General features: G+C 31.0%; 2 protein-coding genes across 2 annotated transcripts in view; both read left to right on the top strand.

Annotated features, from left to right (window-relative positions):
* The window catches only part of LOC122270830 (uncharacterized), a gene marked incomplete in the record, with an annotated part of 246208 nt that extends 237472 nt beyond the window's left edge, over positions 1 to 8736 (top strand). The window contains 3 exon segments of the mRNA XM_043049771.2: positions 1184 to 1280; positions 3788 to 3907; positions 8542 to 8736. Of these exon segments, the coding sequence (XP_042905705.2) occupies positions 1184 to 1280; positions 3788 to 3907; positions 8542 to 8638 (314 nt within the window).
* LOC107454592 (ubiquitin-conjugating enzyme E2 J1-like) overlaps positions 1 to 17037 on the top strand; it is a 183825-nt gene that overhangs the window by 11477 nt on the left and 155311 nt on the right. The window lies entirely within an intron of this gene.

Here is a 17037-nt window from a genome sequence, read left to right as displayed (position 1 = left end):
AAGGTTTCGAAATTCTTGATGAAGAAAATTTAGAAGATTGGTTTCAAAGTGATGCATGTGAGCCTGGCTTCCAGTATTTGACTGATGAAGACATCGTTATGTTGTTAAATCAAATAGTGATGATAGTAACTGATGCAGAAGATGTAGTAAATGAATGAAATACAATTTCTCATTCTGCTGCTCTGTGGAAACTTTATTAGATTATGTGGGAGGATTTGATTACGGTGACATTACTGCGCTTCGTAAAATATGTGTATCGATATATGGCGAAGACGCATTACATATTTTTTAATAAGGAAAATTCCTAGTTTGATGCTATGCATGCAAATATCAGCAATTTTTATATTTTTTGTACAGATATTGAATTTTTCTTTAATAAAAGGAGTTTTCGGATTATCCGTGTTTTTCGATTGTCCGTGCGACCTGTCCCAGTGATTAACCCGGATAATCGGGAGTGCACTGTATTCTTTAAGTGTAAACATGACATCTTAGCAATTCAAATTTGACGATGAATGTTCTTAGGGTTTAATTCTAACGAAAGAAAATGAATGAAACAGTCTTCCACTTGCAAACAACAAATAAAATTGTTTTGGATAATATTTGTTCCATCTACACAAGGAATAGCATTAAAAATAACTTTTCAACTGTTATAAAAGTTTAATTAATCACATCTACATAATAGTCTACAATTTTTAAAAATAGAGTTATAGTGATTTAAATTACGTTTAAATTCAAAGATTTATTAAATATGGTAATAGGAACTCTTACGTATCTGTGGAATCGGTACTATAGAGAATGTTTATTTACTGACGTTCTCATAATAAATATATATAATATTGCAGTATTTATTAAATAATTTAAAGCTATTATTTTATAATGATAAAGAATGATACAATTTTATCTATTCGTTGTTTCTTTTTTAAATTTTTTTTTGTTAATTCTTTTCTGATATCAAAATAGCAATATTTGAGTACTCGTCAACAGCTAAAACTTCTATTATTTAATCAATCTATGTTTTTTTTTAAATATATGTGTAAGTTAATATGTTTATACTTTGCTTTCCAAAAAAATAATATTTTGGCTATGATGTCGTACTCGTAATGAAACGTTGAAATCTTTATATGACATGCTATCTTTAATTAAAGTAAATATCTAATTTTTTTCCATTGAAATTTCTTTATAGCCTATTGTGCTGGTGGATGCTTTAACGGAGGCAAATGCAATAAATCTGGGAAGTGTATTTGCTCTCTTGGATACATTGGAACAAGATGTGAAAAAAAGTTAGCTTTAATTAATTTTTTATTAAAAAATTGTGTTTTAGAGTATTCAGGAATGCCAAAAATTAACTCAACATTATAACGTATAATTGATAAATGTACAAGAAGTTAAGATATTTTTTCTTTAATGTCTTTAAATCCTTTGCAAATGTAAATATTTTATGGGTCTCCTTCTGAAAAAAAAAACGATTTTACTTCTCCCACGTGAAACTACGGAAAATTATATGCCCAGATTTTCATTATTTATTTATTCAGTTACCAATTAACATTTTTGAATCATTTTTGTTTACTTTTTCTCATTGAAAATATATTCTATCGAACTTAACTACTCAATTTTAAATTTCAAAAATGCAGGTATTTGTAAAACAATTTTTAATATTTAGAGTTTTTTAAAATTTAAGTTTTAAAAGCATTTATGACCTTGAAATTGAAAGTTCGGTAAATAAGTTTGATAGAATACTTTTCAATGATTAATAAATTTAAACAAAAATGCATAAAAATATTAATTAGCTACTAAATAAATAAGAAATTGCAACATATAATTCTTCAGAAGTCAGATGAAGGAATTTTTTTCTGCATGAAAAGGGACCCTAAAAAGGACGCTATACCACGGGGAAAAGTTGTCATTGCGAATTCTCTTTCACTTTCATAACTAATTTAAAATTTACAGTGTAGAAAAAGTAATTTCAAACAAACTTAAAGTAAGCCATGAAGTTTCGAATGCTGAAAATAAATTATGAAAATATCAAGAGAAAAAGAAAATATGAAAAGATTACTTAGGATTACGATATCAGGAAGTTCTCTTCAAATAATTTGTTTCCATTTTGATATTTTCTCGTTTTTTTTTCAACAATTGAAAATTCATGGCCTATTCTAGGTTTCTCAGAACTCACTTTTTCTATACTTTAAATTTTAAATTAGTAATGGAGATGACAGAGAATTTGCGATGAAAATTTTCTCCTGCAATATGGCGTCCTCCTTATCAGAGAAAAAAAATAGAGAATCTTATACTGTTAAGTTAATGCATTTGATTTAGAATTCACATTTTGTTATTGTTGAACTTTTAAAATCTAAGTTTGTGGTTTCTACAAGGTGACACGAAATAGCTTAAAAGAACAATAGAATAAAAAATTAATAGTCTGAATAATAGAAAATAATAGCCTAAAGAACAATAGAATAAAAATTTTATATGCCTGTAGAGACATAAACGTTCAAATAAACATGAAAACATAGCCACTTGTAACATGTTTACAAATTATCAAATTCATTACATTTGACCTTAATCCAAGGTCAAATTTTCAATTATATACATTCTTATGAGATTTTGCTCCTGTCTCATAGAAGGGTTTAACGTAAACATTCATTGTATTCAAGTCTGGTGAATGAGATGGCCATTCTTGTGCAGTAAGTTATTTACTTAATCATCGTAAATTTCATTTGCTCAATGTCTTAGAGCAGAACGTCTGTTGTAAGGTCCATTTTTGATTCCTAACGAACTTTTGTTGCTAAGAAAGCGCAAAATTTTTTAACATGGAGCAATAAATTTAGTTTTATACTTTATCCAACTTATTTCCTGTCACCTTGTATATTATTGTATAATGACTTTGATTTTTATCACTTTTATAATATTCTTGTGAAATGTCATTGTTTTTCTCGTGGCAAAATGAAAAAAAATTTAACTGAGCAGTTTAGGAAATTTGTTTTAAAATGCATAATGGACCAAACTTATCATTCCAATTTTAACAAGCAGTAACACAAAGACATGCATTATTTACTGTTTTGAATATTTATAAATAATGCTAATAATTGCGCTTACTTCAATGAATAATAATAAATAATTCACTCAAACATCAGCTAAAATCTCATTTTCATGTTTCCAGAAACGTTCTGATAAATATAAAAGTTTTTAACGATTCACGAAATGAAATTGCACGAATCCATTAACCTAATTATCTTATTTGTTGCACTGTTTAATTTTTCCTAAAATTATCTCTGACCATAATGAACAGCTCTTTTTTCAGGAAATATTTTTATAGAAGAAAAAAACTGGATTACTTCTCTTAATAACATAAAATTCAATTATTCATATGGGGATAGTTAGCGAAAGCTAAAAATGTATATTATTTAGTATTTGATTACTTTTTCCATTAAAATTTTCATAACCAAAACGCTCATAAGAAACTGAACTTTTTAATCATTCAAAATATAAATGAAATACAAATGCTTTTTTTCTTTAAATTTAAATGTTTAAATTGCTCGGATAAAATGATCTCAGTCCACATTAACAAGTTGTAACTTTCATGAAGAGAGCTAGGCTACTGAGATGGATCTCAGAGATAGGAAAAAATGACTCTCTGAGGTTCGTCTCGCAAACATCTAACCTAAAACTTGACATGAACAATTTGTTATCTTGGGTGAAGTGCAGACGAGTTCAGATTATGAACTGTGATTGTGGTTATCCTATCACTATCATTTGATGAAAATTCATTCCATTGTATTTGTGGTTGCAGAAAACCTTGTAAGTTTGTTGAAATAAAGGAGCCCTTCAAAAGAGGATACAAACAAAAAGTGACCACACAAGTTAAGGTTCCTTGTGGAGCTTGGGGATGGAAACTGTGCACCAAAACAAAGTGAGTAAAATTGCGAAGTAGTTATTCAATAATCTAGTCCTAAGTTTTTAGCTGATTTTTTTAATATAAAAATCGGTAAATATAAAAATTTCATTATTTTTTGCTTCAGATTTAATTTAACAACTGACTCAAATGCAATTTACCAAGTATTTTTTGGCATATGCGGTAGAGAAGAGACAGAAAAATCACACACACACACTCACAGCGTGAAGTCGCAACGTGTTTTTAGAGTTTAGCAAATGGGGCAAAGTAGAATAATAAAATACAGAGCACTCATTGCCATTTTTACACATTTATTATACTTAAATTGAAAATGTAGCATACCATTTTTATCCTTAAATTTTTAAAAATTGAGCATGTTCATATCATCAACCAAACGTCGTAGCACAAAAAACTAAAACGAAATAGCAATTTAAAGAGAACTACCATAATCTTCAAAAACTGTCAATCCAAATAAAAATAAAAATTTGTTTACTGAAGAATAATTTGATTTAACGATGATATTCCTCAGATGTTTAATTTATTTCACAAGGCAAACCCTACACTCGTACACATAATTGTAAATCCTCAAACATGACTAGAGTGGTTGTGGGATATATAATCTGGTTATTCAAATATTTCCCGAAATTTCTGGCTTTGATCAACGAAAAATGTAGCAGAAGAATTTATAATGCTAACAAAATTATTTTCTTTACGTTAAAGGCGGCCGATTTATTTGCTAGTAAAATAAAATAAAATTATGAACCACCGAAGTTTCATCGTCTCTGTCGTAATTCATTTATGTTATTCTCCCTTTTCTCAGAAATTGATGAAAGAGGAGCTGGAGTTCAGAGAAATTTTACGATATTGATTGAAGTTTTCATTCATTAGTCACGTATTAAGGATATTCTTTAATATTTAGGTGTTTTGTTTAAAATACTCTATCTTATAAGAATTTCATACATACTCTGAATTCCTCATAGCAGTAATTTAATCATAATAAAATGCATTATATATGATGAATTAGTTTCTATGGCAAAATAAAGGTCTTAGTAGAGTTATTTATATCTGTAACGGAATACTTCGGTTATGAAATGAGCTAAAGCAATTTAGAACTTCAAATAAATTTATTTTTCTTAAGCTATTTATATAAATAAAAAGAGCAACATTGTAAAAAGGTTTTCTAAGAGTTAATGCTGGAACATTTTAAAAATGACTTCCTTTTTAGTTTTATTTATTCAAAGAGCAACAACATGGTAACACTACTAATACCTTCCTGTATATATTATTCTTATATATACATCGCCCCACCCCTGCGATTAATAGACAGGCTTAGTGATGACGCAGATCATGACGTCAGTAATCCCCTCCTTCTCAGTGTTTCAAACTTGAACACAATCCTTAACATGACGTCTCCTATAAAACGTAAAGTAATATGTTACTGAATTTTATTACTGAATAGTTCATTCAACTATATTAAGTAGCTGGTTTGGATAGAAAATATCCGATTTGAGGCGATAGCATCATTGATTTTTAGTTTTAAGACAGCTAAATTGAAGGGGAAAAAATGAAGATTTGTGGTTTTAGTTTTTGAAAGATTGTTTAGAATTTTTACAGAATTACGATTTCTGTATATATTATCTTTCAATTCGATGACATTTAATTAAAAGATAGTAATTTTTAGTAACGTTGGCAATGTTTTTTATACTTTTTATCATAAATTAAAACAAGTGTTTTTTATGTTATTTTCGGAATTAATTTAATTTTTAATACTTTTTAACTTTTAATTTTCTTTTACTTATTTGAAATAAAAAGATATTTTAAATGTAAAAATTATGATGCGAAGCTTTAGAACCTTCTTCAAGTACCTAATACTGTACTAGGTAGTTTCAAGGCACTTAAAATAGGACTTGTATAGACTAAAGTATTTCCTTAATGTATGTATGAGTCGAATTTATTTTAAACGATCACAACTGTTTCTAAAATATTAAGTACTTTCTAAATTAAAAAAAAAACTTTCTTATTTCCAAGGTTAAGAATGAAACGTAATTATTTTATTATTTTCATATTTTTTTATTATTTTATTCTTTTATTATTACAATTGTTATATGTTAACAAATATGACATTTTTTTCCCTCTAAGAGAATTTTATGATATGATAGTGTATATTTAATGGTCACACAAAAAATACATTTTTCTCTTAAAAACCATATCACATGTAGTTTATACATCTGCTAAATGTCTTAATCTTTCTTTGCAATTCAAATTGGTAAACATTAAAAATTTTCAAAACAGGACTGCATGAAATTATTTGCATGAATGAAATATCTAAAATCCTCAAGACAATAAAAAAACAGTTAGATATGTTTTGAGAAACGTAGCTACTAAATGTTGATGATTTTATTAATCTTTAAGCTGAAGCTTGTCATTTGTTATTCAGCCGATCTGACGGCGTTGCGATGAAGTTTAATACATAAAATTTTTTTTAATCTTCTAAAGATGTGCCAGATAAAGTGTTAACGGAAGGAAATTAATTATAACTATTAATTAGCTAAAAATGTTCTGTAACAACGCAATTGGTATGTAATTGGTCCATAACAGTTCAATTAGAATGTGATTGCTTTGAAACAACGCTATAACTCATCATATTTTAAAAGGATCTATTTTTAACTGGATTCTCACTTTCAGCATCAAAATAAATTATCTGAAATACAATAACAGAATGAGAACAGATAATCTTTTAACGGATTATTATTTATTTCCAATCACTTGTACTTGGACTGCTGCCTATTGCAATAATTTTAATCCTCAACGCACTGCGGTCAGACCAGGAGACGAACAACATTTGTTTTTCCTTAGCATACATTCTTATACAATTTATTTGAACTTCTATTACTACATAAATAATTAGATTTTTCATTAAATGAATCTCGGGCTGTTATGAATTTCCAATAACATTAATGCATCATATAACCACGCGTTTAAATATTTTGTTCTCTACTAAGTAATCAATTTACTAACAGAAACAATGAACCATTCTCTATTATAATACTCAGTATCACTTTTGAGCATTTATATGAAGATCACTTATTGTAGATAAATTTTACAAAACTGTAATGGGGAAAATATGATTGTAAAATTGTAAAGTTAAATTACTAACGATAGACTGTGTTTTCAAAATATTACATGCATAGAAAATTTTCTATAACATCTAATCGTTATTAATGAGAAAAAAATTTTTCATATACATTTATGAAGTAGAAACAGTTTAAGATTGAACTCTGTTGTTAGACTGAAATATAGAAACTGAAAAAAGGCGGTAGATACGAAGACGGAACGCTAGTATTTAATAAAAAATAAAGATGGCAGAAAAGAAAAGAACTTAGGAATGTTCTAACCGTAGCAGAAGTCCAACGTTTCGATGCAGACAATCGTATAAATTGGAAGTTTATAGCACCTCAAGCAGCCTGGGGGGGGGGGAAGCTGATGAGAGAGAATGGTTGAAACTGGTAAAAGAACTTTGAGCTGGACAATCATATTTGGTCCTCAAAGTCCTGAAACTTAAGAACTGGAGGGGAGTTGCCATGGACAGAGGGAGCTGGAGAAGGCGTGCTGTTGAGGCAGCCAAGGCCTGCAAAGGGCTGTTGCGCTCCTGAAGAAGAAGAATCATATTTGGAAGAAGAAAATTTGATCAAAGTTCTGGTAAGAATTGAAGCCGGCCACTAACGCACGAATATGGAATCGATGATAGTTAGTGATATAGTTAATATGAAAAAATCACTACTCACACTTCGAAAATTTTACTAGGAATAGCATTTACCTTTTAATTTAGTTATTAACTGAATTTTAAATGTTTACTATAAATACACAAGCTTAGATAAAGCAACAAAATCTGTTATTTCAGAAAGAACTAGACTAATACAATTCCAACCTGGTGAACATATAAGATCGCTAAGGGGTTAACCCTTCACGATCTTATTATTTTCAAGAAAACAATTATAAGAGTGACTATTTTTTATGTGAGAAAAGTATATTGAAAAAAGGCGTACGTGCAATATATGTATTCATTTTTGGGTATTGGAATTTTTTTAGCTTGAAATTTAAAACTCAATGCGTACTCCATATGTCCATGTAACTCTGACTCCCATATTGTACACTACATTAAAAAAATATTTTATCGCAGAACACAAAACACTACAAAGAGCATAAGTAGCTGAGCTTAGAGTATAAAATACATTAAAAATATATACATTTAGAAAGCGCTTACATATAGTTTAGAATGAACTGAACTATCTCCAGTTGCATTAAAAATAGTCTGGTGCAGCCATCTAGTGAGGAAAATAAATAAAAAAATTCCGGGTATTTAAACATTTTGGTGCATTATTATTGAAAGCTCTATCCCGGAAATATCACGGGTATGAGAAATAGGAGACAAAACAAACCCCGTGATTTTGACGGGAGCGAGTGGGAAAGGGTTAAACAAGCATATATATTAAGTGCCATTTCATCGAATCTTTACTCAAATTTTACATCTTTCAAGACTGACGCCTCGTGCAAAATATCAACATTTCGAAATAACATTTTTGTTACTATTTATGAATATGAATGATGTTGTTATGAAAATGATTAATTATTATAATTATCATTTCCTTTAGAGTTCATTACGAGATGGTTTATAAGACATTTTATAGGACATCCTACGAGTGCGAGGGATTCCAAAAGAGCAAGTACTCGGAATACAAGAAAGAGTGATTCTCATTATGTAAAAAAAAACATTTCACAGTATCTGACTTAGCTGTTCATCGCACACTGTCTCTTCCCAACTCAATAAATATCTGTTTTTCTGTGTCTTTCTCATTGTTCCAATCACTCCATCCATTCACTGCAAATTACTAAGTAGCACTCAATTAAGCGCAGTAACATGAAACACTCTGCTAAGTAAATACTGAAAGTCAGTATAAAATCAGCTGATTTTGATGCAAGATTCTACTTACAATTTCAATTTTAATTCACACAAATCAGTGTTTCAGCATTGTTAGAATTTTAATTCTAAAATTAAGGTAAAATAACCGGGAACAGTCTGCCCATCCAATTCACCGTAAAGTTTATGGTCAAGAACATATTTTACATTTACGGTTTTGAAACCGTTTACAACTAGCTTGGTATAAAAACCATGAATACAAAACTATACGGTTCAATAAATATCTGTTTTTCTGCGTCTTTCTCATTGTTCCATTCACCCCATCCATTCACTGCAAGTTACTAAGTAGTAGTCTATTAAACTCAGTGACATGAAACAAAGTAAATACTAAAACTCAGTATAAAATCAGCTGATTTTAATGCAAAATTATACTTACAATTTCAATTTTAATTCACAAAAATCAGTGTATAATGCATTGTTAGAACTTTTATTCTAAAATTAAAGTAAAATAACCGGCAGTAGTCTGTCTATCCAATTAACCGTAAAGTTTACGGTAAAGAACAGATTCTACATTTACAGTTTTACAACCGTTTCCAACTAGTATGGTTAAAAAACAATTAATATAAAACTATATGGTTTCTTAGCCACTTGCAACTAGCATGGTTTCAAGCCGGAAAAGTGGCTTAATTAGTTAACCTATTGTAAGAGGTGGGAAATACTAGACCTTTTAGCATTAAAAAGCTTTAGGGTGCTGCTATCTATGAATGAATGAGAGTGACGTATTTCAATAGTCTAGGGTCACAGAAAGGGAAATGCTGGACTCTGAAGCGTCACTTAGCAATGACGCTTTCAAATAATGCAGTTTTTGAGAATCGTTTATATCATTGATTTTAGTTATAATGTTATCAAATTGTGATTTAAAATTCGGACGCTCATCATATTCACCGTGAAATACCGGTAGTGGTATCTCAGGTAGTTTAATTTCTAGTTTTCTTTTCGAATCAGCCTGAGATATTTCATTTTCACAATTACTTATTGAACTTTTAGAAGGTTTAACTATCTAAGAGTTAAGAATATCTTTAATTCTTATCTCCAAAGCTTCTACTCCGTCTACTTACCCTTCGAAATTTCACTTTCTGTTTCAGTTATCTCCGAGTCACTTATATCTTTGATACCATAATATTGATAATTCGAATCCTCAACTTTTTGACATAATTGTTCAACACGCTTAAGCTTCACTTCTAATTCAGTTGGAGTCTGTTCCTTCGTCTGATCAATTTAAGTTTCTAACTTTGTTATGGTACCTTGGACAGCACGCTTCGATCTATTTAGTTTCTGTTTTCCCATCTGCGGCTATTAAGGATCATTAATGTTCGATACCAATTGATTTGAATTCTATGATGGTTCATTGATAACAAATGAATAAAATGGCTAATGGACCGTATTTCAAAATTTCATTTCCTTGGTGCTACGAGCACGCTCAAGCTATAAGATCAACCACCAATTTTCAATAGTTATGGTTAAAAGAAACGGTGGCGAGGATGCTAAGACAAAGATGCCAAATTGGCGCTATATTTCTGAGATATTGAACAAATCCGAATTTCATCACATCAACTAGGCCAAACTAATGAAGCCACTTAGTTCCTTGCAACTGCGCACATATTATAGTCGACAGTACTCTGTCCATCTCACGAGTGACAGAACGAAGTTTTGAGTCCCAGAACTGACACCCCAATATTTAGTTCATTCCCTTCAAAACATGAAGAGAAAAGGGAATTTCCAACGGTTTTATGCTGAAATATTTGTGTGTTTAGCCTCGAAGGCGATTCACTTGGAAGTGGTTTCCGATTTAACAACCGATGCTTTTCTTGCTACCTCAAAGCGTTTTGTGGTTAAGCGTGGCAAATGTGCTACAATATCATCTGATAATGCAGAAAACTTTGGTGCTAGTAGGGCATTGCAAAGATTGCAGAATTTAACTATATTTCCTGACGAACAACTAACATCCTATTTGGCATCTGAAGAGATAGTTTGGAATTTTATTCCTCCCAGAGATCCAAATTTCGGTGGTCTCTGGGAGGCAGGGATCAAATCCTTTAAGTTTTACTTAAAGTGAGCTACAGGAAATCTAAAATTAACATTTGAGGAATTCCTTACAATAACAGCGCAAGTCGAAGGAATCCTAAATTTTCGGCCATTGTCAGATGATATTGATGACCTGGATGTTTTAACACCAGGACATTTTTTGGTTGGAAGGTCTATAACTGCTATAACTGAATCAAATTTGTTGGATAAATCGGAAACCCGACCTTCTCGATGGCAAAGGGTGACAAAAATGGTTCAATAGATTTGGAATAAATGGTCTCGCAACTACCTGAACAATTTGCAACAAAGAACAAAATGACAAGTAGAGAAAAACAACATAAATTTAAATGCGATGGTTTTAATAAAAGAGGATAATCTTCTTGTAAATCAGTGGAGCTTAGGACAAATTTTAAAGCTATTTTATGGAACGGGAGGAAAGGTCAGAGTAGCGGAGATTAAAACAAGCAAGAGAATTGTGAAACGTAGCATTAGTAGATTGTGTATTTTGCCATTGGACAATTAAAAAAGATGTGTGTTAATTTACTCACCAGTACCTACAGCATTTATTCAATCTTTGTAAATTTTATATTGGAATATATTTATGTACCATTGTTATGCTAATCTGTTATATTATAATGTCCACCCGCCATTGAATATAATTCNGGAAGCTGATGAGAGAGAATGGTTGAAACTGGTAAAAGAACTTTGAGCTGGACAATCATATTTGGTCCTCAAAGTCCTGAAACTTAAGAACTGGAGGGGAGTTGCCATGGACAGAGGGAGCTGGAGAAGGCGTGCTGTTGAGGCAGCCAAGGCCTGCAAAGGGCTGTTGCGCTCCTGAAGAAGAAGAATCATATTTGGAAGAAGAAAATTTGATCAAAGTTCTGGTAAGAATTGAAGCCGGCCACTAACGCACGAATATGGAATCGATGATAGTTAGTGATATAGTTAATATGAAAAAATCACTACTCACACTTCGAAAATTTTACTAGGAATAACATTTACCTTTTAATTTAGTTATTAACTGAATTTTAAATGTTTACTATATATACACAAGCTTAGATAAAGCAACAAAATCTGTTATTTCAGAAAGAACTAGACTAATACAATTCCAACCTGGTGAACATATAAGATCGCTAAGGGGTTAACCCTTCACGATCTTATTATTTTCAAGAAAACAATTATAAGAGTGACTATTTTTTATGTGAGAAAAGTATATTGAAAAAAGGCGTACGTGCAATATATGTATTCATTTTTGGGTATTGGAATTTTTTTAGCTTGAAATTTAAAACTCAATGCGTACTCCATATGTCCATGTAACTCTGACTCCCATATTGTACACTACATTAAAAAAATATTTTATCGCAGAACACAAAACACTACAAAGAGCATAAGTAGCTGAGCTTAGAGTATAAAATACATTAAAAATATATACATTTAGAAAGCGCTTACATATAGTTTAGAATGAACTGAACTATCTCCAGTTGCATTAAAAATAGTCTGGTGCAGCCATCTAGTGAGGAAAATAAATAAAAAAATTCCGGGTATTTAAACATTTTGGTGCATTATTATTGAAAGCTCTATCCCGGAAATATCACGGGTATGAGAAATAGGAGACAAAACAAACCCCGTGATTTTGACGGGAGCGAGTGGGAAAGGGTTAAACAAGCATATATATTAAGTGCCATTTCATCGAATCTTTACTCAAATTTTATACCATTCATAACTGACGCTTCGTGCAAAATATCAACAATTCGAAATAACATTTTTGTTACTATTTATGAATATGAATGATGTTGTTATGAAAATTATTAATTATTATAATTATAATTTATTTTAGAGTTCATTACGAGATGGTTTATAAGACATTTTATAGGACATCCTACGAGTGCGAGGGATTCCAGAAGAGCAAGTATTCGGAATACAAGAAAGAGTGATTCTCATTATGTAAAAAAAAAACATTTCACAGTATCTGACTTAGCTGTTCATCGCACACTGTCTCTTCCCAATTCAATAAATATCTGTTTTTCTGTGTCTTTCTCTTTGTTCCAATCACCCCATCCATTCACTGCAAATTACTAAGTAGCACTCTATTAAACTCAGTAACATGAAACACTCTGCTAAGTAAATACTGAAACTCAGTATAAAATCAGCTGATTTTGATGCAAAATTATACTTACAATTTCAATTTTAATTCACACAAATCAGTGTTTCAGCATTGTTAGAATTTTCATTCTAAAATTAAGGTAAAATAACCGGTAGTAGTCTGTCCATCCAATTAACCGTAGAGTTTACGGTAAAGAACTGATTCTACATTTACAGTTTTAAAACGGTTTCCAACTAGTATGGTTAAAAAACATTGAATACAAAACTATATGGTTTCTTAACCATTTACAACTAGCATGGTATCAAACCGGAAAAGTGTCTTAATTAGTTAACAAGTTAACCTGTTGTAAGAGGTGGGAAATACTAGACCTTTTAACGTTAAAAAGCTTTAGGGTGCTGCCATCTATGAATGAATGAGAGTGACGTATTCCAATAGTCTAGGATCAGAAAAAGGGGAGTGCTGAACTCAGAAGCGTCACTTAGCAATGACACTTTCAAATAATGCAGTTTTTTGTGAATAGTTTAAATCATTGTTTTTAGTTACAATGTTATCAAATTGCGATTTAAAATTAGGCCACTCATCATATTTACCGTAAAATACCGGTCATGGTATCTCAGGTAGTTTAATTTCTAGTTTTCTTTTCGAATCAGCCTGAGATATTTCATTTTCACAATTACTTATTGAACTTTTCGAAGGTTTAATTATCGAAGAGTTCAGAATATTTTTAATTCTTATCTCCAAAGCTTCTACTCTGTCTACTTTCCCTTCAGAATCTCACTTTCTGTTTCAGTTATCTTCGTGTCACTTATATCTTTGATACCATAATATTGATCCTTCAATTCCTCAACTTTCTGATATAATTGTTCAGCACGCTTAAGCTTCACATCTAATTTAGTTCATCTAATTCTAATTTAAACAAATATCGTATTTTGCAGTTGTTATTTTTTAATGAAAATGTGTTTGAAGCTCGGCGCATAAGAAAATAAAAATACACTTCCTGTTCTAGTGCATTCTTAAAATTTCATGATATGTTTTATGCCTTTATCTGTTTTACACTCTTCTTAAAAATTCATGTGCAATTATTTTTGTTTTTAAAATAAATTAATCAGGTTTTTTGAAAATAATGTTTTGAGGTGTAAAGATTTATCATTTTGACAAAGTTTGTATCCGTGCTATTATTTTCAAACAACTCTAAACGTTATAGGTAAAATGCAATCTGATATCTAAAATAAAAAGAAAGTAAACGACCTTTTCCCATACCATACAAATTAAGTACAAATTCATCTGGGCCATTAAGGTTTCTTTTTCTATTTTCCTTTGCTTGTGAAAACTTTTCAACATGGACTATTGTTCCATTTTTTTAAACTGCATATTGCTTGTATGATTTTTAGAAAAAATTAAACATTTAAAGAAAAAAAATGCTAGTAGCACAAGGTGACTGTATGAATAAGTTTAGTAATTACCAAAAAATGTTAAATTTTAAGTTACTACCTTTCCTTTCCAATGATTCCAAGATTAATATGAGAGCGTCCTCAGCAGGACTCATACATCAAAAACAAGCAGTTTCAGTTTAAGAAAGAATTAACGTCTGTTATATATCACTAAAACCAGGATCAGTATTGAGGTGATTGTTCCTTGAAGATTAATAATTGGTATGCAACAACGTGTATTTAAAGTATTATAATAAAGTTGGCGTACATATTGGCCATTAACAAAAGTGGCTTTATTTTTGTGTGCCATTTTTCCGCTCAGTTGGGTGCAAGAAATAATTTATTCTTAATAAATATGCACCTGTATATAAGCAAAATTGAGGTCGAAGGCTTATTTTATTCTTTTCAATAATCGACGTTGAGCAGCCGACATTTTTACGACTATCCACTTAGTTTACGACTAGCAATGTTCAAGTCGTAGCCTTGAAATTTTCAACCTAAGCCGGAGGACAAAGGAATTCCGGGAACAAGCATTTTGGCAAACTAGCCTTCGTGGAGGACTTTTAAAAAGAAGTTACCCGTATTTACGTTACGTGGAAGAGAGAACCACGAAAATCTCCCATGGTTAGGGAGGGGATTCTCTCCCATGAACCGTCTACCACTAATAATATTTTACGTCAGCACGGTGGTCGGTGCGAACCGGGAACAGAATTCGAATCGACCGGTCACTGGTGGGATTCGAATCTGGGTTACCTCATTGGGAATCGAACGCTCTATCCTCTAAACCACAGAGGATCTCGAAAACTAATTTTATATTTTATAATTTTGTAGCCATTATTGAACAGCAGGCACAATTTTGAGTTTACCACCACCAATGTTCTACTCCGTAGCATAGTAAATTTGAACCCTATCCAAAACACAAGGGAATTCCAGGATAAAGTATTAGGAGAAATTTGCCTTAGGGAAGACTTCTCGATCAAACTAACCCGCACTTGTATTACAGGAGAGAGAAACGAAGAAAACATCCCATGGTTAGCCATGATGGTTAACTTTATGCTTCAGAACTTTTTCAATCTGCCTGGTCCATTGCGAACTAACGCAGATGACTTGCACCGAGATTTCCAATTAGCTTGCGACAAATACAGTCAAAAAGGCTAGATGTCTTTGTCTTGAAACAATGAACTCTTAAAAAAAAATTTATTAGCTCTTTACATTTATCACCTTACATCTGTATTTATTTTTCTTGCTTTTCTTTTTCCCCTATCCCTCGTACCAAAGCCACTTTTCAAATTCTCAATTTATTCAAAACAAGTCTCTTCATATGATTTACCTGAATGAATCTCTTGAAGCGCAGAATGGCGCAAAGTAAGGGCGCTTTTTCATTACACGACACGATAACGACAAAACGGATCCGATTGTCGGCGAACGACATAGGGTCAAGTAAAATACATGGTCAGCAACGGAGCNGATATTTAAATTTAGTTTTCAGCTTTAGGGCGCTTTTTCATTACACGACACGATGACGACAAAACGGATCCGATTGTCGGCGAACGACATAGAGTCAAGTAAAATACATGGTCAGCAACGGAGTGCTTTTTCACTCACCGATACGATAACGATTATGTCGTATCCGACAAGGCGATATCGCTTGTCGGAATCAGAGTTGGTTTTAGGCAAGCAAGTTTCTCCTCAAATCATGGCGATTTTATTTGTTATTGTGTATCCTTTCTGTTTTATCTCCTCTTTTGATATCATTATTTTATTCTTTTAATCAATTTTAATCGTTTATTTGATCATGTCAAATGAAAAATTTAAAAATAAAAGTTTTATATAATGTATTCTCATGTCTGGTTATAAATTTTTAATTTTATGATGCAGCATTTTTTACATTATAATGAGGTTGAAAGACTTAAACAATCATAAAAGTTTAATTGAAATTTTTTATAAATTCATTATATGCTTTAATGAAGAGATAATATTTTTTATAATAGTAATGGTTTGATAAGAAGGCAAATAAAGACCTTTATGTATTTCAAACAGAACTCGAGATCTAACTACTGATTTCCGCTTGATTAAATAATATAAAATCTGTTCCCTGATTCAACTAAAACATTTTTTTAAAACATGAAAGAGCGGCTTCATAAGATAAATTTGGTAAAACTCATTTAAAAAATCATCTAAAAAGATTACTCTAAATGAAACTAATATTTTAATTCGATTTAAAAAACGTTAATACTTTAAAACATATAAAGAATTTAAGTAATGTTAAGTGATTACAGACATAAATTAGCGAGCAGACGCCAGCTCAAAAGCCATATAAAAATTATTCCTCATTAACATCACTCTTGTTCTTGGTTCCTCTCATTCAGGCGTAATTAAAAAATTTATTTGGAACTTTTTGAAGCTTATGAAAAAGCACAAAAAAATTTTCTTCAGCATATCTTGTCTCATTTATTTCGTGGGTATTTACGTTGTTGCAGAAGTTGTGCTAATGCGCCAATAAAGAGCAATCCTGTTGTTTGCACACAGCGTTTTCGCATGCAGTTATCTTTTGGATTCCTTGTTGCCTTGTTTGCCGATTTCTGACGCCATTTTTAGTGCTACGAAA

This window comes from Parasteatoda tepidariorum, chromosome 7, assembly GCF_043381705.1.
Source record: "Parasteatoda tepidariorum isolate YZ-2023 chromosome 7, CAS_Ptep_4.0, whole genome shotgun sequence".
In the NCBI taxonomy this organism is placed as follows: domain Eukaryota; kingdom Metazoa; phylum Arthropoda; class Arachnida; order Araneae; family Theridiidae; genus Parasteatoda; species Parasteatoda tepidariorum.
The sequence above is the reverse complement of the archived record's forward strand: the minus strand, read 5'-3'. Positions and strand labels throughout refer to the sequence as shown.